Source organism: Canis lupus, chromosome 20 (assembly GCF_011100685.1).
Source record: "Canis lupus familiaris isolate Mischka breed German Shepherd chromosome 20, alternate assembly UU_Cfam_GSD_1.0, whole genome shotgun sequence".
Classification (NCBI taxonomy): Eukaryota; Metazoa; Chordata; class Mammalia; order Carnivora; family Canidae; genus Canis; species Canis lupus.
The window spans coordinates 2,345,594-2,368,922 of NC_049241.1; the positions used below are offsets into that span (position 1 = coordinate 2,345,594).

Genomic DNA, 23,329 nt, shown 5'->3' on the forward strand with positions numbered 1-23,329 from the left:
ACACATTTAGAGGAGGAAACTGAAAAGCAACACAAAGGAGCAGTTGTTTTTCCCACCTTATGCAGCTTAATAAAGTGGTAATAGAACCAAAGGCAGCACGCGTGTGGTATCTGTGCTTTCCAGGAAGAAAAGCAGGTGTCACCATTATCGTCTGGATGCCCTTTGGCCACAATGTTTTTAGACCATCTGAGGCACCGTTGAGAACATTCCTGTGGCATGGTCTATGATGAGCCTTTTGGCAAGGTTAGGAAATTAGGACTCAGCAGAGTTGTGTATTTAATTAAAGACGGGAGAAAGTTGCAGGATTTCCTATGTTTTCTCTTCTTTCCCCTTATAAGGAAGAGACCATGGAGAACTACTTCCTGCCATTTCTGGGCTCTGGAGCCTCTCCCCCCATGTTTGGAGATGGCAGGGTTGAACTTGAGGTCACCAACAGGGATGTAGCTGCTATTCTCTCCACCTTGTAGTTTGACTCCTTGAGAGTTCCCCAAATTGTACAAGATCAGAGCTGATAGACTGCCTCTTAGCACAGTTATACCAGTGGCCTGGCCCCCACTTACCCATCTGCAGACAGGGAACTGGAGCCAGAGGGCAATGGACACTGCTGGTTTCTTTGTAGTCACACAGTAAGTAGTGCAGTGTTTGCCCACTTGTCTTCCCCATAATCCACAGCAGAGGTAGATTTTACATCCTGACAAAGTACCCATACAAGTAGAGAACATGGAAGTTGTACAGAGCAACACATTTGCCTCCGGTTTCTTTTGCATTGCATTCTACCCCATTCTGTTCTGTCCCTTTTTAAAGGAACTTAAAACAAGAACAGTTGGTTTTGACTCTCTGAATTCTCAACTCACAGTCTGAAAAAGTGTGGCCAGGAGCAGGCATGTGTGCTCTATGTGCTCCCTGGGTCTACACGGGTGGGGTCTGTGGACCCTGGCCGCCCCCAACCCCCCTGGCCACCTTCAGCAGCGCCCTTAAACTTTAGCTGTTGGCTGTCACTGCATGGCGTTACCCAGGGGAAGCCTTCTGTGAAAGCAACGCTCTTGCTCTTCGTGGGGAAGAGCCCACTCAGTTAAGCTTTTGTATTTTTTTAAAGGAGTCTGGTAGGGAAACAAACTACACAATAATGTGAACTAACTGTAAAAATAAGGTAACAAAGATTATGTATAATACAGAAGATCTTTCTCTAAGAAAATATTAAAAATTAAAATTTGGATTCAGACCAAAGTCTCATGAGAGGATGGTAATATGTTTTAGAAAAGGATTAACCACAAGATTCTCTTTAATTGTATGGTCCCTTCATTCATTAACAATGTAGTTATTTTTACAGAAATTTGATCTTTCTGCAGTTTCAAAAGTGGGCCCATGAGCAACATTCAGCACACGGGAATGCAGTGTGTTCTCCTGCACAGCACCCACAGTAGTCGTCAGGGTCCCCCCTGGTAGCCCCTGACTTGGTTCTGGGGCTGCTGTTGTCCTGCAAAGTGAAGAGTTTGAGAGGCAGTCAGGACCTCAAAAGGGGGAAGGAACCCCACTACATGACAGATCCAGAGCCATTTCTGCATCTTTCCTTCTGCTTTAACACCAGACAACCCTGCGAAGAAGGTGCTGTCACAGTCCTTTGCCCTCTGGGATGAAGGCACCACCTTGCAGAGCAGCACACCCAGTGCCTGAGTTCCACGTCAGCCACGGGCCCCAGACGGACACCCTGAGCGCTGGGCCTGTGCTGGCTCTCCAGGCCCAGAGTCCCTTCCTGGGCTTGGCTCTTTTCTCTGTCCATCTGCTGGCCACCTCCACATGCAGAGGATGCAGTAGAGAGATCCTGCTGCCTTTGTTCACCAGACTGCACTGGGATAGGGGAGCTTTTGTTTGGTGTGAGCACCCACCAGGAAGAGGGTCCGCCTTCACCCTCCAAGAAAGGACAGAGGCGTCCTTGGTTGTTGAAAGGTGGAATGCTCTGGCTAATGAGGAACAGTTGAGAGACGGGTGGGCCACCATCCTTGCAGCAGGCTGCTGCCTCACCTCCAGTCCTGATCTGCTTCTGGAAGTGCAGACAACAACAGGGCTGCTGGTGGGAGAGGCTTCATCTCCTAGCTTCTCATGGCTGTGTGATAGGCCGACGGGAGGGGGCCTCTTAAATTTTCTCTCCCCTTCCCTTTTCTCCTCACCATTTAGCTATATATTTTTATAAATGAAGACTCAGAAGACAATTTTCTTGCCCTGCCGTGTATCGTAATAATTCTAAGCCCCTCTGCAAAGAGAGTTCCCCAGTAAGATGGCGTGCTTAGTATGAGCATCAGCTTTGGACTCATAGCTCTTATTTGAAATCTTGGGTTTACCATTTCTTGGCTGCATGGGTTTATTAGTTAAGTCACATAGCACCTGCGGGTCTCATCCCCCTGCCCAGACATCACTTCTTCATCACAACATTGCTGTGAGAATGCCTGTATTAAATAACTGGCACATTGGAGATTCTGGATAAAATGTACCATGCCCTAGCTGTGACTTGGGATAGGATACTTACCTCTTCTGGGGTCACTGTTCTTAGCTGTGGAACAGGGGTAATAATAGTACTTACCTCATTGGTGCAGGAAGTGATGAGTTAGCACCTAGCACTCAGTTAGCTCAGGGTCAGGTGGGTGGTACTTGCCTCATGCATGACACTGTTATTATCTACAGAATAAAACAAATGCTTTATCCATGTGCCAGGATCTTCTGATTGAGGATGGCAGTTAGGTCTGTCTACAGTCATGGGGAGGTGGTTTACACCATTTACCTTCATCCGGTTTACATTCAGGAAACAGGGGCCCTTGCTCAGGATCACGTGGCTGGTAAGGTGTAGGAGTAGAGCCAGGGCTGGGGGCCAAGGTTAGGCTGCTGCAGCCTCTGCTTTGTTTTTCCAGAAGGCAAGACGTGCACTCTGGAGAAGGAGAGTCAGTCTGCCAATAGTACCATGTGTCGTAGCTAATTAATCATTTGGCAGAAGTTGTCCTGGGCCCAAGGTCCCTGCATAGTGTTAGAGTTCTGTAGGGTAAGGCTCCATTTCTAGGAGCCCATACACTCAGCTGGTGCCTGCAGGGTCACCTCTACTGCCAGGGCAGCTGAAACTGGGGCCCTGGCTCAGACATACTTCTTCAGCATCTTTTCTTCTTGGATGATGACCTCCTTTTTTCTGATTATAAAAGCAATGCATGCCTAATGGGGAAAATACAGAAAAGAATAAGGAAAAAAATTGATCATAATTCTAGAGATCATTTTTATATGAATTTCCTTTAATTCACTTTCCTGTGATTATATGCTCTATATTTGCATAACGCAGATCACAATATTTAATTTTTACTTAATATCATGTCGCTATTTCTGATGCATTTTAACACCACTGTTTCACAAATATATCTCATATCTTTCAAAGCTCTTGGTTAGTTGCTGTTTTTATTGGTTGCATAGTATTATTTTTATGTTAAATGTTTTCTTTCTTAAATTGTTCTAAATTAATTTTACTTATGCAAGTAATCCATGAAGTACATCTTTTATCATAATGCTTCTTGCCTTGCCGGGAAAGGAAAGCCCTTCTCAATCACCCTCTTAACTCTAGTTTCTGGCACAGGGGTATTACTGCGTGTCTGTGGTTTTATATTTTAAAGAATGATGTTTATTTATTGCTTTATTCAATTATAATTGAAATGCATACTGGTGAAAAGTTAATACACTGTGACCTCCTATTGGAAGTTAAAAGTTCCCTAAAATCTCCTCCCCAGAAAGAACCAGTGTCAAGAGCATGCTCCATATGCCTTTTAATGTACATATAGCAGACACACATGCACACACACAAATACACACACTCATACACATATCTAAGAATAAAAACCCAGATGAACTTCTCTTATGCATACTGTTATGTTAGTATTTTCACTTAGCATGTAACAGCATCTTCACATGTGGCTCCTGTCTTCATGTGCCGCATTCTGATCCACAAAAGGGAGGTGCCATGCCAGTTTGCTGTCCCTTGTGATTGACTTGCAGACTGGGTGTTTCTAGCTCTGGGCAATGCTGCACAGCCCCTCTGTGTGCAGTGTCGTTAGGGCTATTTCTGACTTGTGGGATGGCCTTTGGCTTGGCCGATTAGCCTGTGCATGAGTATCATGTGGGCCTGGAGGTCACGGGACCTAGGGGCCTTGGGGGAGGAGGAGTGAACGCTGCACCCGCCTGGAGGTTGGGTGCCAAGGAGCCAGGGCCAGGAGCCAGAAGCCTGGGGCCCTCCGCCCACCAGCCGGCCCAGTGCCGCCAGCATCGGTGAACCAGGGCATGGCCCTCCCTCAGCGCTGCTCAGTGCCATCATTTTCCCCTCCCGTGACATACGACAGCGGGGAGTTGAGTGGTTTGTTTCATCTCTTCTTAAGAAAAAGTTAAATTTATAATCCCAGCCCTGACCTTCCTTGTAACTCATGTGCTCATCCTGTTAACTGGTTTAATATATGGCACCACTATTTCATTAAACAACATACAGGAATAATTAGTTCAGCAACGATGCCTCAGAACAAAAGCCCTTGATTTAGTTTAACTTTATAAGTTGCTCTCTTTTGATGTGCAAGAACACATCTGGGGTCTTAAAGAAAGCAGAAAGAAAAATAGAAGACGTTTAGTCAGGCTGGGGGTTAGAGTTTTCCAAGTGCGGCAACAAGTAACCCTTTGGTCCCAGGCCTTGCTGGCACAGTGGAAGCCCTGTGGACGCCGTGTGCTGCTGGCATCAGGGCTGAGGGCCAGCCATGCCGACTGTTGCCAGGCCCAAAGAAGCAGTGCACCTTGCTCCCCCACACATTCTGCAAAGGGTGCTCCCCTGGCCCAGGCTTGTGGCCTGTGATGACTGCAGACTCTCCTTCTGTTCTTTCATTTATCCCACAGACATTCACTTGGTGCCTGTTGTGTGCCAGACGCATGGCAAATGCTCTGGATATAATTGGTGAACAGGACAAAGGTCCCATCCCCTGGAGCCAGTGTTGTCTGTCACAGTTCCTCCATATGCTCTGCTTGCCCTCAGTCTTTCCCCATCAGCCATTTTTCCACATGTGCTATCTCTGGGGTCATCCTAACTTTTATACTTCAACGCATCTCACCTCTGCATGCCAGCATCTGTGGCCTTCTCCTGCCACCAGGAGAAAGTTCCAGCAACTTGGTATGGCTCTGGGGCTTTGCACTGACGGCTCCAGCCTGAGCTTGTATGCTCTCCCTTTTCATCCTCAAGGCCCAGCAGCAGCCACAAACGTCATTTCCTCTCTGGATTTCTGCTCTAGGTTCTCTGCCAAATGGTAACTGTGACATCTTCCTCAAGCCTTCCCCACCTTCCTTGCCACCTTGGGACAGCCCTTGCCACATGGTACACAACAGCAAGTTGTCAAGTGGCGGAGGTTCCGTGGGATGGAGGGTTCTGTCTGGTTCATCCTTGTGTCCTTAGACCTAGCATCGAATAGGGCATGCAACGGGCTCCTCAAACAGGGTGCTGTCCAGTCTGGTGTGCCCATCCTGGCCCCACACTGGTTGTGTGGCTAGCTGCGGAAGTCTGTGAGCCCTTGACTCCTCAGCCATAAAAGCTGCATGGGAATCCTTCCGCCACGGACTGTTGTGAATCAAGGGCCTCGTCTGATACCCAAAATACAATAGGTGCTCAAGAAGTGGCAGTGCTGTCCTTTGCAAAGGTTTGTTGGACTGAATTTCACACAGATTTTGTTCTGGTTGGTTTTTTAGAGCCCTGAGATTAGCTGAGCCAGATTAAGTGACTCTTTCTATCTCTGGCTTTTGGTTTCCAGGGAACCAGGTTTCGTGGCGGGTAGGCAGGTGTCCCGTGTTCGCAGGCCAGCCGCTTCCCTGAGCTCCCTATCATAGCACCCATCCCTGCTCTGCCACTTGACTTCCTTCCCCCCTTGCCCTCTCACCCAGGGCAGCAAAAGGCACAGAACACTTTGTTTTTGCTCCCTCTACCAGCAAGACCCAGCAGGAAATGTTGGATCTTCTTTGGCCTCGCTGCAGGCATTTAGTAAGCCCAGCTAGACTGCAGCCAGTGTGTGGGTTAGATACTGTGCCAAGATTGCCTTGGCTGAGAGTGGCTCCCATTCTGCAAGTCAGCGTCGCCCTGTTGGCTGGCATCACCGCCCCTGCCAGGCCATTCTGGTCCTTGCCCATGAGGTTGCAGACCGCATCCCATGTGCCGTCCTGTGTGGTGCATGTTCTGACAAGAAGCAGATGAGTGAGGGATTGTCAGTTTGTTGCCACCGAGTGAGTGCTCTGGGCCAGGCATATACGCATATACATCTTGATTCTCATCTCAGCCATGAGAGGGAGGCAGTATTTAATCCCTTTTTGCAGACAGAGATGTTAGGCCCAGAGAGGCAAAATGACACCCCAGGTTCAAGGCCGTGACAGGGTTTGAAGCTAGGTCTGTCTGATTATAAAGTTACCACTCCTGTGACTATTGGGAACCTCTCCTCAACTATCAAAAGAAAGCCTGGGGTATTTTCCCACCTTTCCCACCTGGAACGTGTTTCCATTTTAAGTGCCATTCCTATGCCCACTCTGTGTATTCTCCTAGGTCCTCACTCCTTGCCACCCTCAGCCCACTTTCTGTTGCTCCTGGCCCTCAAGGCAGAAGCACCAGGCCAGCAAGCAGGAGCCAGCTCACCCTGCCCAGCTCCCTCGCTGGGGACAGCAGGCTTCAGGAGGCCCTCCTGTAATCTCTCTATCCACACGGCCCTCATTTTAATTTGCAAAATTGAACCCAGATCGAGAGCAGTAAAGCCAGAGGACGGTAAATATTCATGCCTCAGTGAGCGAGGGTGGCTCCATTACCCTTGTGAGATTGGGAGAATTACCTTGGGGATTATGTATATTCATGGGCCGATTTTTATTTGCGATAGAACATGACTCACATCAGCCTGTGTGTTACCCGTTCTACCCCAAACAGACTTTGCACAAAGCTTATGCTCTTAAGCTTCTGAAAGTCATCTCAAGTGGATTGCCCTCTCCTTCTGCTTCCTAGGAGACGTAAAAATAATAACCACTCCAGCACCCAGCCAGGGGCTTCCCATGCATTTTCCTCCTTCTATTTCATGAGATGTACTATTATCCTTGTGTCCAGGTTACAGATGAGGAGACTGAAGCTGAAGCTGAGTGTCATGCCCTGGCCTGTTATTAGTCCATCTACCACAAGGACTGTGTCTTAATCTGTCCTGTGTGCCTGGAACAGAGTAGGTGCTCAGAAAATGCCTGCTGAGTCAATACCTGTCTCGCAGTTCCACTCTGCCCCTGGCCCCCAGGCTTTGGGCAGTACCTCCCGGGCCTGGTGGTGCAGATCTGAGTGTCTGTGCTCGGTGGCATAGCTCATGGTAGCCTGGACCTCAATGCATGGCAGGGTCAGCAAACCACCGCCTGCCCCAGTTTTGTAAATAAAGCTCTTTGTTAATGGCTGCTTTTGTTGAAAAATGGCAGACTTGAGTAGTTACAACAGAGTTTATAGGGCATGTGAAGCCTGAGATATTTACTCTCTGGCTTTTTACAGAAAAGTTTGTGAGCCCTGGTGCACAGACCTGGAGGAAGTTGAGCAGCTTGTATTCATGCAGTTCCTTTGGATGCTCTTTTGATTTCATTGTCATCCAAGTGAAATTGGGGTACTCATCTCCACTTACAGAGGATGAAGTAGTAGTAGTAGGAGGAGTAGTAGGAGTAGGAGTAGTAGGAGTAGTATTAGTGACTAATCTTTATTGAACAGTTTCTACTTTTTACGATGCCACACTCGTCATTTCACATGGACTCTCTCAATGTAATCCTCACTCTGACAGAGCAGAGTTGGTCACAGTGGCTCAACTCACCTCAGCCTTTGAGGTGAGTGGTTTGGAGCTGGGGCACTAGGCACCTGCTAAGGAGACAGTGGGAATGGTAGAGAGCTCAGGTCTGGAGCTGGCACAGCTGGAATGATTTGGGTTCCATTTCTGCCCCACACTCCATCTCTGCCTGTGGTGCTGTTCCTATTGCCTGTCTTTGCTGGAGTACAGCTGTCACCTTTTGGGAAGTTCCCTCTGACTCTTCAGCCTGGAAGGTGCTGCTTTTCTATCCCACCCCGGGGCAGCTTATTCCCTTGACATTTTCCCAAAGTTCTTGCTTATGCGTTTAAACTAATTTTCATTAACTTTAACAACAGCTCCTAAACTTGTCAGATAATATTTAATATTATTATCCACCACCACCCGTTGGCCTACTTTCTGGGCAAGTACTTATAAATTCATAATAGCATTTGGGGAAGAGCTTCTCTCAGCTCCACATAAAAGGTGTACATGTTGGGTGTCTACACTTAGGAGTAGTTCATGTTAGGTAAATCTCTCCAGATATCCAGGAAAACATTTGTCAGGCACAAGCTTTGCCTTTAGATCTCTTGCATATGGAAACTGAAACCGCTTCCAGCAGCTGTGCCTCCTTTGAGTCCCCCTGGCCACCCAGCTTCCTGGGAAGCTCCTCTCCAGGATAGTGTCACAAGCAAGGGCCAGGTGCAGCAGAACCGAGGGGCCTTCCCTGTGCTGCAGCTGAGCTCATTGGTTTTCTGGCTCTGGCTGGAGCTGTTGTACAATAGGGTGACAGGGAATCTAGTGCCTGGCCTGGGTATAAGGGCCAGATACCTTTGGTATCTAAAGTGCTGGAGACAGTGCACCTTCCAGATGCAATTTTCTGCTGCTCCCCTCATACTCACTCCCCCCACGCTGGGTCTTTTAATTTTACTCTTTCAATCAGAACAATTTTTTCCTGAGTGATTGGTACCATGCTTGGGCTTCACTCACATCATTTTTAATCCTTGCCATAGCCTTGCAGGCTCTGTCATCTTCACTTCACAAACAAGGAAGCCGAAGCTCAGGGGGTAAAGAGGCCAGGCTCTTCCCCAGCTGGGAAGTAGTATTTCTGGCCAGCGTGTTTTACTCCAGAGCTGGAGCATTTCCTGTGCCCTAAACCATGTCTTGGCATGGGACTACCTTCTGAGGCCAGCCCTGGGGCAAACACCATGGAGAAAAGCATTCCCCTAGAAAATCCCTTAGGTGGTTGCCAGGTTGGGTGCCAGTCCACCACTCAGTAGGGTCAGCTAGTGTTGGGGCAGCCAGTGTTCCTTCAGTGTGGTAGAAGATGCGGGGTTGGATGGCACACATGTATTTCTGGATACTAGCACTTCCCTCAACAGCGTGCAGATGCTCACTCCAGCAGAGGCTTGCTGCTGAACCTGGGGCCCAAAGCAGTGGGCTCCCCATTGCATCTCAATGTGCTCTGGGGCTGGCAGTTGGTGAATGAGAGCAGGGAGATGGGTAAGTTGTGTACATGAGCCTCTTACTGCCTGTCTGTGTCTTCCCCTCGGCCCATAAGTGCTTGCATCCCTTCAGTTGAGTACGTCCCTCATTCACACCTTCTTTGCTCTAGGGGTCAGGTGCCAGGATAAATGTCATCATGTGCCATGGTCAGCGAGTCGGTTTTCACAAGAGCAGTTAATTCCAAACTGCATTTTTACATTTAAAACAAACATGGATCTATTACAGCATAGAATGCAAAAATTTCCATAATCTTAACATATAAAACTTGGGACTTCCAAGAAATCGTGTGCTGCTAGCAGACAGTTTTAAGGCAGTGTCCTCCAGTTGTTCTCCTCTACCATTAGGAAAGGCAAAAACATATCATGTTGTGTTTGGGGAATTGTGGGCACCTTGGTATGCTGGTATTTCAGTATGAGGCCCCCTAGGGAATGGATATTGTCCTTGAGGGCTCTGGGTCCAGTGGAAAATGCAGGTTTCCTGTGGGTCCATGGACCCCTTACTCCAATGTGGAACTGAGAACTTTCCCTGAAGGAAGAGGGATCCAGAGGGGGAAAAGTTGCTCTTTTATTTTTGGATTCCCAGCTTCTGACCCATTCCATCCTGAGCTCCCTGCCCTGCTTGCCCATAAACAGTACAAGGATTTAGGCACAGTGCCTTGGATGGCCTGGTATACAGTAGAACCTTCATCATTGTTGGTGGAATTAATTACAGGTGATGTATTTGGATTTAAAATCGAGATATTTGATGTTTGCCTTCAAAGTTTTGGTTTTTTTTTTTTAATTCTAATACTAAAGATAAATTAGGAAAGCACAGAACAGTATACAGAAAATAGGAAAAATATCATGGGTACAGGTACTGTTACTCTTTTAAGACTTCCAATCATGAGACTACCTCTCCTCCCTGGACAGACCTTATTTGGATTTTTATTTTGTAGCTAGAAGATGGCTTCATGACAGAAAGAGAAAAGTCCAGTCAGATGCACATCGCCCTATCACAGACAAGGCCCAGCCCTAGACCTTCCCTACCTGCCCTCCTCTCTGTCTGAGGGAGGCCTTATTCCATCCTCCACGTGGGCCTAGGCCCCACCACCGCCCCTGCTGCTACCCATACGCTGTAGCCTCTGCCAACACTAAGCCATTCTGTGACCACTTCCCCACTTTGCTCCAAATCTGGGACTGGGCCTCTGTGCTCTGGGCTTGGTCATAGCCTGGGCTCTAGGCTACTGAGCTTGCATTTCAGAGCCAGGCATCACTAGATTGGCACCCTCATTTCCCCATTTGCCAGCCAAGTGGCCTTCAGCAGGTTACTGACTCTGTTTCCTCATTTATCAAATGGTGGGGTGATTGTGAGGATGGGCAAAAACATGCAGCGTGCCCAGCAGGATGCCTGCCCAATGCAGGCTGCCCAGACCAGGGTGTTTGGTTGGGGAAGGAGTCTGACCATCTTTCTGCAGAAGTGACACATCACTGCAGCCTGGTGGGATGGTCTTCCTTTTTCCTTTAACTTAGGTTTTTAAAAGCCTTTCCTCCTAAATCAAATCAATACGTGACCACTCTAGAAATTTTTATGAAGTATGAAGAAGCTAGAAAGCAAACTCAATGAGAAGCCTGTCACTCAGGGGCAACTGCTACTTATAGTTAAGATTATATTTTAAGTATTTTTATGCCTTGATTAGTTGTCCAGTATTATAGAGAAAGCATATTTGTGTGCTGATAAAATTGCTTCATATATTTGATTACTTACATGACATCTCATCCACTGTTTAGCCATTCGTCTACCATTGGGCAGCTGGGTTGTCACCATCTTGTAGTTATCATAAAGAATTGTGAAGTGAATATTTTAGTGACCCATCTTTGCCTTTCAGAGAGTTTCCTAGGGGTGGGATTCTTAGACATAAAATGTAGAAACATTTTAGAAAAGGCTTGGACCACCTCCAGTGGCCATGTAGGTTATAGTTATGGGCAGCATATCCTTGTCTCCAGGTCCCTTCATGAAGAACAAACAGGTGCTTCCCATTGAGCATGTAGGTAGAGGGAAGGTGGGTTCACTCAGGTTGAGGACAGAATAGTTCAGTGTCTTCAGAGTGCCTGGCTCTCGGGTCCAGCCTGGGGTCACCCCTCCTGCTAGCAGACTCTTGGTCTGGGCACTGTGTGGAGTTCTGAGTGGTTGCATCCCACATTGTGCCCCTTTTCCCTTCTATTTTGTTGGAATTCTGAGCCTTGTACCATCTCTTTTGTCCTCCTCCTCCTGACAGGTGGCATGACTATTTCCATAGATTCCAGCAGAAATGAGAAAATCTTCCATGCTGTGCCAGCTGCCTGAAGCAGAGTCTCCTCAGTCTCCCTATGTGGAGAATGTAGATTGGGCCAGACTGGGTAGGCAGCCCACTGACTCCTCGTCCAGTTGCACCACGGTGAGGGTGTTGCTGGGAAAGGTGGGCCTCAAGTCTGCAGTTACAGTGGTTACAACAGCGGTTACAGCACTCCACAAGAAAGCTGGGGAGTGTGTCTCATTCTCCTGTTAGCCCTCCCACCCTGCCCACCTCCCTTTACTGCTCCTCCTGGCCTGGCACCCACACAGACTCTGGCTCAGAGCAGAGTGTGAGTCTGCTGAGTGAATTGATTGGAAACTGACTCTGTTAAATTTAATTGACTAAAATGTCTGCTTTTATTTTTAAAGAATTAATTTTTAATTATACAACCTATTCATGAATGCCAGCATGTAAAAAAGTGAAACTTTTCAGTTAAGGGTAAAGGGCCTGTTCCATCATACCCCATCCTGGCCTCTGGTGTAGAGAAGGCCCTTGTTAATTCTCTTGAGTGTATCCTTCTGAACTATGTATGTATATAGTATAGAGAAGTATGATATATATGTGAAACACATGATGCCATTTTGTAACTGTATCATGTCATGTGGTTTTTGTACTTTTTCTGTTTTTGCCCCTATTGGCCTCACCTCATCACTACATACTGAGCCTGGCCATGCATGTATTTGTGAGTGTGGACATTTCACATTGTCTATTGTCATGTTCCACTGATGGACTCTTGGCCCACTGCCCAGTGTTTATGTTACCTGTGCTGCAGTGACCATCGTATCTTGTGCTCATGCGCACAGGTTTCTCCCTGGGAAGTATTGGGAAGTGAGAATCCCAGCCTTGCTTTTCCTGAAACTCAGTTCCACATGCTATTCCTGAACCCCTTTTGTACTGGCAGGCCCTGCCTCATCAGGACAAGATGCACAGATGGGAAGAGGGGGCTCCTGCCCCCTCAGAGCCCTGCCCCAGCATCAGCTTCATCTTGTTCTGAGCCCTGCCCAGAACTCTGCCCAGACCTGCTGGCACCTCCTTACACTTTCCTCACAACCCTTTCCAAACCATGCCATCCCCTCTCCTCATTTGCATGGCATCATCCTTCAAAATCCAATTCAGATATCACCTCCCCTTTGCAGGTTCCCTGAGCACCTCTCATGGCACTCGGCACACTGCGTTCTATGTAGTGTTTTACACACCTGCTCCCCACAGTGAGTGTGGAGTCATGGAAGGCAAGAACCATAGCTTCCCCCATGTCAAGTGAAGGGCTCACTTGGTAGCAGGGAACAACACTGGCATCAGATCCTGAAGAATGCCCACTGTGAATGGTGGATAAAGAAGCAGGAGCAGAGGCTCAGAGTGAACTAGGGCACAGACATGGAAGGAGGCCAGGCTGGAGAGGAAGGCTGGGCTGAGTGCCAGCCAGAGAGTGAGCATGATGACATATGGAGCCTGGGTGGACCTGAGTGAGGGCATTCTATGACCTGGGCTCTATACTAGGCATGTTGCCTGGCAGAAACATGGGGAAGGAGTGACTGTTAGGGGAGTCTGAGTGAGAAATGGGGACCAGGAATGGGAAGAAACTGTGGGTGTGGGGCAGACCAGTTCCAGGAATTGCCCCATATGGGCCATGGGAACTTAAAGGATGAGGGAGAAGCCAGAGGCTGAGGTTAGGACCATGAGTTGGGGCTGGGGCCACCACATTCATTGAGGACCTGGCACTCTCTAAGTGCCCTGTTAGAGGCTAGTGCATGCTACCTCTTTAAGTCTTTCACAGAAGCCTGGTGGCCTCAGAGGTATTAGCCCCATTTTACTAGTGAAGAAACCAAGGCTTGGAAAGGTCTTGAAACTTGCCTGAAGCTCAGAGCTAGAGCACAGTGCCTGGTGCGCCCACCCAGGAGCAGGGTCCGTGGGACAGGGGCAGCACTCACAGAGGGCTGACGGACAGGGGAGCCTCAGGACCCACCCCTTTGAAACCCAAGCCTACCTGGGTTCCCTATGCAGGCCCATGCATGCACAGGTGTGGTCATACTCGCTGCTCCACAGACAGCTTTTCTGAGCCCTGCCACGAAGACAGAGCTGGCTCCCTTGGCTTGCCTCCCAAAGATTCCTTACCCCCCAAAAAGCCCAGGGATGTCGTTAAAAACAATTAAGGCCCCAGTTGTATGGAAAACAGAAGACTCAAACATTGGTGTAATTCAATTTAAAGTTTTATGGGATGACAAATGCGTGGAGGGTGGCTGGGAGGAGGAGCATAAAGCTTCCTGGCAGGCCCCTTGTCACTTTTACGGTTCTCCATTGTTGCAGGGACTGGGAGGTTCATAACCAACGTTTGTTTGCGAGGTCGCTGTGGAGGAGCAGGGGCCTTCTTTGCTGGGCCATGTGGTGGGAAACCAAATCCATTCCCATCCTCCCTGGCTGCCCTCCATGTGGCAGGCACCCTGTGGGGGACCAGTGGTGAGCAAAATAAACCCAGTCTATGCATGGGCAGCGGTCCATGTGGCATGGGAACCCCAGAGAAGACAACGGAATGTACAGGCATGTAGTGGAAATTATAAGGTGCTGTGAGTACCATGAGGAACATTATAGGGTGCTCCAAGGCCCTGAGTGGGTGACCTGAACTGGTCTTGGTAGGCAAAGGGTGCCGATGGGGAAAATGCACGCTGGCCCTGCCTGGAGTGGGAGCCTGGCCTGGGTGCCCAGGGCCAGGAAAAAAGCCGGAGCAGGTAGACATGCAGACAGGCAAAGCCCCATCCTATCTCTGATCCTAGAACTGGGTCTTTGGGGGGGTCTGTGGGACCCCAGGCTCCTGAAGATCCTCTTTTCCTTTTCATAGGGGACATCCCTTACTTTTTAGCAGGGATCTCTATGAGGAAGCTCTCCTTGGCTCTCTGCCTTCTTTCCCCAGGGACAATTGGTCTTTTGTTGAGGCACCAATGGAATTTTTGCACAGATCCCACCTCTGGTCAGCCAGAGACATAGCCAGATGGGAGGAGAAGTGTGTCGAGTGGTGCCAAGACCGTGTTTCCTGGCACTGATGCTCAGAGGGCAGGGAGCCCAAGAAAGGAAAGCCAGGATATCAAGGAGGGGCCTACACAGATATCCGCCACCTCATCTCCTCCCTGCCCCTCCGGTACATCACCCCTTCCTCCAAGAGCCATGTGGGCTCAGGAGCATGCCCATGAAGCTCCTGGGGCCTGGCAGGGTCTCCATAGATGAGGGGCTTTCACCGGTTTATCTTGGGTGAACTAGAAGGAGCAGAGACTCTGAGGAGCCTGGCCCTAGAAATGCCCATTAAGATAGCCATGGACTACCATGCCTAATTCATCATCCTGGCAACAGTTAAAAACCTTGTAGTACCAAGTACTGGCGAGGGTCTGCACCCACTTGTGTGGGTGGAAGTGGACCACTTCAGAAAGCAATCAGTAACTCCTGACGAAACTGGACTGCGGCCTGCAAGCCAGATTTCCGTGCAGATACCCATGCTAGAAAAACTCAGCACACATGTATGGGTCCATGTGTACAGAAATGGTTACTGCAACGTTGTTTCTAGCAGCAAAAATAGCAACTGGTGTCTGTCAATAAGGGCATGGTAAAAGGTGGAGCTTTTCTACAAAGAAACACCATGCAGTGGTCAAAAAGCATCACCTAGATGTGTACAGAGACAGCAATATCTTTGCCTGGATAAATATATGCTAAATAGATAGGTTGGTATGTATATTTCTCAGGAAGAACAGATATCAGAAACATAATACGGAAGGAAGGAGGCAAGTGGAAATGCAATAATATGGGACTGTTTGTATAAACTAATAAATATATATACTATTCAGGAATATGCACATGATCAAAGTATATATAATAGAAGGATGCATAAGGAATTCTTGAAAGCAGTTGCAGGGAGCGAGGAGGAAAGTGGGACTAGAGGTCTTTAGCTCGATGTCAGCATGAAGTATGAGTGACAAGATCTTAGAGGTCAGTTTCAGGTGGTGGGAACTTAAGTGGTTCTGATGTCATTTGATTCCCTGTACCTTTCGGAATGGTTTTCATTTCTCTAAAAAACAAGTGGGTGAGAATTAAGTCCCCAAGACCAATGTGATGTTCTCTTCTCATCCTTCCAGAGGTGGTGCCAGGGGAGCTGGGGTCTGTACCAGCAGGGGAGGTGCTGGCAGCCACCCAGGGGCCCACACTGCTCTCTCCTTATGCAGAGTCCCAAGTTTGTCTTTTTGTGCAATATGCAATTAATGCATTAAGCTGGGGGTATGTGTGTGTGTGGGGGGGTGCCTTATCTGTACCCGGCCTAGCTCGAAGAAGAGGGAGAAATAAGAGCAGCCAAATTGAAACCTTATTAAACAAAATTGGTTAGGTCTGATGGAGCCAAACCTAGACTGATCTTTAAAAGCTTATTTCATTTTTTCCCCCTCCGGTCTGAATCTCTTTGAATTGAAGTAACTGATCCTGCTGTAAGCTTATTAGTGTCAAACCTTGTGTGTTTCTTTTCCTCTCCGATTTACATTTTATTAAGTAATGATGAAGTTGCAAGGCCCCAACCCTCGCCTTTGGCACAGCCAGGAGCTTCCAGGCTCATTAGTGGAACGAAAATGGATAATAGAGGTCCAATCTCATTACAGCCAGGACCATTATTACGAAAATCTCCGCACATTAGAAAGACTGCTAAGCACAGGGTATTGTCTACTTCTTTCAAGCATCTGTTGATTCCGTAGGACACCAGGAGGACCCTCAACACTGCTGTTTCTTTGCAGTGTATTCTGATGTTGTTGGGCCTCTCAACTTCTTACCCCGCAGAAGGAATGCTGCCAAAGAACTCCCCATGTGTGAGTGAACCTCAGTGCAGTGATTGTATTTCATTTGGACTTCCATGGTAGAGTAGATGCGTTTTTATGGCATGATATAGTAAAAGAATTTGGGCTTTCAGGGTGGGCAGATCTGGATGCTGTGGATGAATATCTTAACCTCTGGAACCTCAGTTACCTTGTCTATAAAATGAGATCATCATTAGCCAGCTAAAAGGCTGCTCAGGTCTATAAAGCATCGGCACAGGTAAGTATCCAACCAATATTGAGCGTCTCTCTTGCATACCTTCTGTATAAGTCATGTGGTAAAATCCTGAAGTCCAGGATTTAGTTAGATGCTAGATGCCACTAGCTAGATGCCACTGTTCTACACAAGGTGCTATGGAGGGCAGAGATGAATGCTTTATGATTTCCACCTTGAGTCACTTCTTTTGGAGGTTTTCAATAGTCTCCAAAACAGAGACAGGTCCTTCTGAGTGCAGTACCCAATAGAGTCCTCAGAATGTTGGAAAACTATGCTTCAAGTACTCGGAAGACTGGAAGAGGTATCTGAATCTGGCAGGCCTGGGAGTATACAGAGGCAGAGGTTCCTTTGCCCTCTCATCTGCTCTGTCAGCAGGCGTTTACTGAGTGTCTGTCTTGTGCTGGGCACTGTGCTACCCAAACATAGACATGAGGGTGGCCAGAAGGGAGCAAAGCAGTTGAGAAGTCAAGTCTGAAATTGTCCACTGTGCTTGACCAGAAGGAGGCTGTTGCTGACTGCCAGGGCAGCTGCGGCAGCCTGGGCAAGGGGAGGGAGAGACTGAGCTGCCCCAGCCCCCACAACTCCTGGATCTCGGGGCAGGCTGGCCTCTCCTCGGCTTCCTTCCACACCTGAGCAGGGCCCTCTCACAATGCAGTCTCCCTCTGTCCCTTTCCTGGAGCCATCTTTCTGGTTCCCACCACATGGGCATCCACATTGTTGGTCCTCCAACCCAGAGCAGCCTGGCAGAGCCGCTCTGCCTCAGGGCCAGCCTACCAGGGTCAGTATCTGCTCAGGTGGTCCAGAGACTGGGCCGTGGGATGTCAGGCCTGCCTTGCCGTCCCTGCATTCATTGTCCCAAGTCTCAGCTTGTTTGCTCTGTGACCTTGGAGACATCAGAAACCTCTGTTTCTTCATCCATAAAATTGAATGTAAAAATATTGACCTGCTTCGTGGGGTTTTCATGAAGAATAACTGACCCAGATAATGGTAAAGCCTCTTTGTTAGTCAGAAAGGGCCAAATGGCTTAGCAAGCACGAACTTGAGTTTTAAAAATTGTTGGCTTGCTTGATGTATTCCTTACTCCGCCTCTCCTTGGGTCCATCCTCCCTTCCCCAGAAGTGTTTGGTGCCAGAAAGAGAGGAGGGACAAGAGGAAGAGACATGGGACCCACCGTCCCCTCTGGGAGCCGAGCTCAAAGAACAGACCTGCCTGGTGGTCCCACACAGGGCCGCCTCCCCGCTCTGCCACCTGCCTTCTCTGCCTCCATTCCTAACTGCACCCCACCAGAGAACTGAGTCCCTTGGAGAGGCTTGGAAGGCTCCTACCCCTGGGTTGTCTGGAACCTCCCAACTCCTAGCTAGCCTCGGAGCCAGCCCTGCTCCCACAGCACAGGTACGTACCTCTATGGGCCTTTGTGGATGTGAACACCCCAGACCCAAACTGGAACTCCCAGAGAGCAGGGACAGCGCTGCACCCATCCACGGCTGTATTCATTCCACAAATATGTGTCGAGATCCTCTAAATGGCCTGCACTGCACTGGGCACTAAAGATAGAAACAGAAATTAAAGAAAACAAAAATAAAGTTCTCACCCTCAACCTCATGGCCAACCTCACCCCCAGGCCATTCTAGTGTGGGAGAGACAGTCAGTAAACAAATCTATAATATCTATAAATCTATAATATATAGTGATGAGTACTATGAAGAAAAATAAAACTAAGAAAAGATAGGGATGGGGACCACTTATTGCAGAGTCAAGGATGGGCTCTGAGAAAGAAACATTTGAATGGACAGAAGGGGAACAAGGAAAAGAGAAATAGGATATCTGAGGGAGGAGCATCCCAGTCAAAGGCACTGGCAAGTGCAAAAGCCCCGAGGTAGGGGCATGCTTGGCATGTTTTGGGATAAGAAGTAAGGCTAACGTGACTGAAGTGACATGGATAAAGACAGACAGATGGAAAGAGAAGAGTCTCAGATGTGCTAGGCTGGAGGTGTCTGCCAGACTTCCAGGTAGGAAGGCCAGAGGCACTTAGATGTGTGAGTCTTCTTTTCCTAGCCCCCGACTTCCCCTGCCAGCCTCCACCGCTCCTGGAGCTCCGACCTCTATGCTCACCGCTCGCTGCCTGCTGCCTTTCCTCAGCTATCTCCCAGATCTCTTAGCTGCCCCTCATCCCTACACCCAGAGCCTGGGAGTCCCTCCATGTGTGCCAGTGTCTTCATGATCCCCACGTCCGATCTGTCAGCACATCCCAGCATTGTACTGCACAGAGAACTCTCCGAGTTCCTTCCTGGCTGGTTCCCCCTCTTTCCTTTCTTATTTCTCCACTCTGTGGAGCCAGAGTGACCTTATCAAAGCACATGATAGCAAGTGTCATTCATCTGCTCAACCCCAGGCCACCACTACCTCTGAGGGCTTCTTTGTCCTCATGGTGAAGGTGGCTGGCCCATGTCTCCAACCTGATGCCACTGTCCCTGGCCCACTCCCCTCCAGCCAGCTCACTGCTTTTAAATCCCTCAACCAGGCCATGTTCTTTCCCACCTCAGCGCCTCAAACTTGCTCTGCTCTTCCCTCTGTCTGGAGCCCCTGTGGGTGGTTTCTTCTCCCTCTGGATTCAGCTTTAGTGCCACCTCCTCAAGAAAGCCCTCCCTGATGACCCAGGAAGGATTATGTCCCCCAGTTATTCTCTCCCACAGCCCCTCTCCATGGTTTTGTAGTCTGAGTTTGTTAGTTGATGATTTTATTTTAATTATTTGAGAGAGAGTGAGAGGAGGCATGAGTGGAGGGAGGGGCAGAGGGAGAGGGAGAAGCAGACTCTCTGCTGAGCAGGGAGCCTGATGTGGGGCTCAATTCTAGGACCTGGAGAGCATAACCTGAGAGCCGAAAGCAGACGCTTAGCCAACTGAGCCACCCAGGCACTTCTGGTTGAGGATTTTATAATCTTCCCACCCTCTCCCCCCACTATCCCCAGCAGTAGACTCCAGAATCTGTGCTGCTTGCCCTGTATCACTCCAGGGCCTGGGCCCTGTATGTGAGAGAAACTTGATAAATATGTGTTGAGTGAATGTACATACAGTACCTCCACCACTCAACTTGGATATTAGTAAATATGAGTGAGTTGTTGAGTAGATGGATGGAATCTCTCAAAGTTGGCCAGAAAATGAAAGGAAAGCCTGTTTTTTCCCTATTCTTGAGTTGGCAAAACTACTTTCCCAAATTTTTGGTGTCCTAGATGGATCTTACATTCTTAAAGGATATCTTGTAGAATGTGGGTTTGTCGATGAGCCTATGTGTTGATACTGTCTGCATGTACCTGTGAGAGCCCATAGTAGTGCCACACTGCCCTGTCCCCATCTCTATCTGTTTCACAATTTCCTGTCTGGGCCCTTGAAATCTTGATTTGCACAGTTATTTGTCTTTCTGCTCTTCACGGTGCCCTCTTAAGGCATTCTTTATTATTTCAGTCCTAAGAACACAAGTCCCATTGAAAAGAACATGCTTTTAATGAAGCCTGCTTAGAGATGGCCTTGATGGTGGGGGTGGGGGCTGTCAGGGCAGTGAAGGCCATGAGCCCTTTGTCACAGGAAGCATCATGAACACCAAAAACTCACTCAGGCCCTGGCCACTCTGGAATCTCAGCTCCACGCTGTGCCAGGTGTGTTTTGGCCATGAGGGGCGTTTTCTCTTCCAGAATCAGATGCAGCCATTCTCTTCCAATGGGCTGGATATTTAACTGGGTTGACCATAAGCAGTGTTTGTCACCCGCCTCTGTGCTAGGTTCTAAGGATGCAGCAGTAGGAACTTGGATTTAAAAGGGGAGATACACAGATTTGATAGGGAAAAATTAAGAAATCTGGCCATGCCAGATATTGGAGAAGACGTTATCCATCCACAGGTCTCTGGCCTGTGGGACTTGGTTCTTTATCTAGCAGACCTGAGCCCTCACTCCTGACCTGGCAGTTCTGGTCAGGGCCTGCATCTTCCAGAAACCCTCCTTGCACTGTGCACCAGGCAGGCTTCTTGTGTGAGAGGGAATTCATTGCATCACTTTCCAGCAAAAAACTGGAAATGACCCATGTGCACATCAATAGGAGGCTGAATGGGGGTCTGTGTGTACTGTGTGACATACAGCATCCCCAACAAATGAGCTGCAGGTGTAGGCAGCATGGGCACGAGCTACAGATTTCAAAAACTCAGAAAACAAAGCAAAGTATTGATTAGGCATATGTATTACATATGTAGTGAGCTTCCACACAACCGTGTACATGTATATATAAAAAGTAAAGAATGCCACACACCAAATTCAAGAGAAGGGTTGCCTCCAGCTGGGGGGCAGGCTGGAGAACTAGGTGGGGGAGGAGCACAGAGACTGAAGTTATTGGTGATGTCTTAGTTCTCAGGGTGGTTGATGGGGCCATGTATACTTACTCTGTTGTAATTTAGCTCAGTAAGTACCGGGAAGCACAGACTGGCAATAAAGCAGCAATGGCAATACAGGAAGTCAGGTTCAGAGCACCCTGGGGAGAGTAACCAGCTCGGTCTGGAATGAGCAGGAAAGCCATTCCAGGGGATACCCTGGGATGAAAGGGATTTCAGGTGGAAGAAGTCCCACGGAGAAGGGTGCTCACAGGCAAAATGAATGTGTGGTTGTGTATGTAGGGAATTGTTCAAGCTTCCCCTGGTTGCGGCTCAAAGTGTTGGGAGAATATGGGGCAGAAAGAGCTGTTGAGGCAGGCCACGTGGCAGTGGGAGGCTCCAGGGAAGGCCATGTGGAGAAGCCAGGCAAGCCAAAGTCCTTGGTGGGACAGCAGCGGGGGTGTCAGCTGCAAGGCCCCTACCCAACCTGAGCAGCTTACCTATTGTGGGGACAGGTGGTGGTGGCCAGAGGGCTGATTGCCCATCCAATTTCGTTTGACCAAAGGATCTTCCTGTTCACAACAGCTATGCGCAAAAGGTTTGAAAGTGGTGATGTGGAAGAGGAACGCCCGTGTAGAGGTTGGTGCCAAAGAGTTGCATCATCCGACATGTGTTTTAGAAAGCTGGCCTGGAGAAAGGAGATGTGTGGGGTGGGGGCTGGAGGACAGCTCCTGGGGCAGCTACGGGCCGCAGGGTGGGGTGGAGGGGTAGAGCCATGATTTGGGGCCTGCCTCACTCGGCAGATGCTTAGTGTAAGATAATATTCTCCGGTTACTCTAAGGTGCATTCCTGAAAATCTTAGTTTCCCATTGCTCTTGTAGATCATTTCAGAGATGTTTTATGTTTCTCTTTGATTGATCTTGGCTGTGGCTTTTGACACTGCACTTCTCACTTTCTCCGCCCCCTGACCTCTTGGTTAGGTAGTTAATGATCTTTAAACAAACACTTGAGTATTATGGCTCTCCAGAAAAGGGCCTGGCCTCCTGGGCCCAGAGCAGCTCAGCATTCTCCCTTCATCCAGGGAGAAGACGAGTGCTCCACACACCCGGGTTTTGCAGATGGAGATGCTTGCAACCTGAAAGCCAAAGTGTCTTGAACTTAAGTTTCGATGGCAAGTTTTCTGAAAAACATTACCCGTTTCTTTGCTGCACTAAGCGTGATCTCATCTCCTCTCTGACAGTGGATCTTAGTAGGAATGTTCATTGATTTCGTGGAATGTTTATTAGAGCCTTTCTCATGTCTGTTCCTGATTTACAAACTGTGGGTGCAGAAATCTGCCTGGTGTGGTAGTTGGGGCGGTTTCCAAATAGAGATAGATCAGGTTACTCCTCTGCCTAAACTCCTCTGTGACTTCCGGCCTGCCCTCATTGCCCTCCCTGCTGCAGCCCTCCCATGGCTTTGTTTTCAGACCCACAGAGCCTCCATCCTGGGCCTATACACTCATCAGCTTCCCTTCAGAACTCTCTTTTTTTGGATCTTCACACGACTTCTAGAGGGTCTTAGCTGAGAAGACCCTCCACAGAAGTCTTCCTTGACCACCACTCTAAGAAGCCAGACCCTCCCCCAAATGCTAGGCCTTCTCTATATGTTATAAATGATACACATATTATATGTGATACAACAAGGTATATATAATATGCTCATATAATTATGTTATGTATTTACATATGAGGTTTTATATATGAATTATATCAATACAAACTTAGTTGATGTTAACATATTTGCAGTTTTGTTGCTGTTTCTCACTCTATTCCTACTCCCAGAACAGTCTTTGGCACACTCAGGACTGTGTCCTGTGAGTAAAGAGTGGCCTGCCCTGGAGAAGCCTATGGGCTTCCATAGGGCCCATAGGCAGACAGGCACTGACAGCAGAGCAGGCTGTGTATGACTCAGAGGGGCTGGGGTAGCACTAAAGAGAAGGGGGTAGATCCTGCCCACTGGGGGTAGACTTTCTAGAGCAGCCTGTGAGAGCCCATAGTAGTGCCACAGGAGTCTGGCCTGGGCTTTCAAGGACAAATGGCCATAGCTTGGCAGGCTGAGGACCTGTGGGGCCATTCTGGATGTGATGGCAAGCCTATACAGAGGGTTCAAGGCAAGAAAATGCTGGAATGGAGTCTGGGGTGGAACAGGGACTAGGACAGAAGGAACTAAGGAGGTAGCTCAGGATTCGATTGCTATGACCACCACCTACATCCTGGACTAGGGCGCCCTGTGGGCC

General features: G+C 48.6%; 1 protein-coding gene across 9 annotated transcripts in view; it reads left to right on the top strand.

The window, feature by feature from the left end:
* EEFSEC (eukaryotic elongation factor, selenocysteine-tRNA specific) overlaps positions 1-23,329 on the top strand; it is a 266,024-nt gene that overhangs the window by 177,960 nt on the left and 64,735 nt on the right. For 7 of the 9 annotated variants that reach the window (XM_038565476.1, XM_038565470.1, XM_038565471.1 and 4 more), the window contains exon 5: positions 17,815-18,090. The exons of the other annotated variants lie outside the window; for them this stretch is intronic. In XM_038565476.1, the coding sequence (XP_038421404.1) occupies positions 17,815-18,090 (276 nt within the window). The remainder of the gene's footprint in view (positions 1-17,814; positions 18,091-23,329) is intronic. 9 annotated transcript variants of the gene reach the window in all.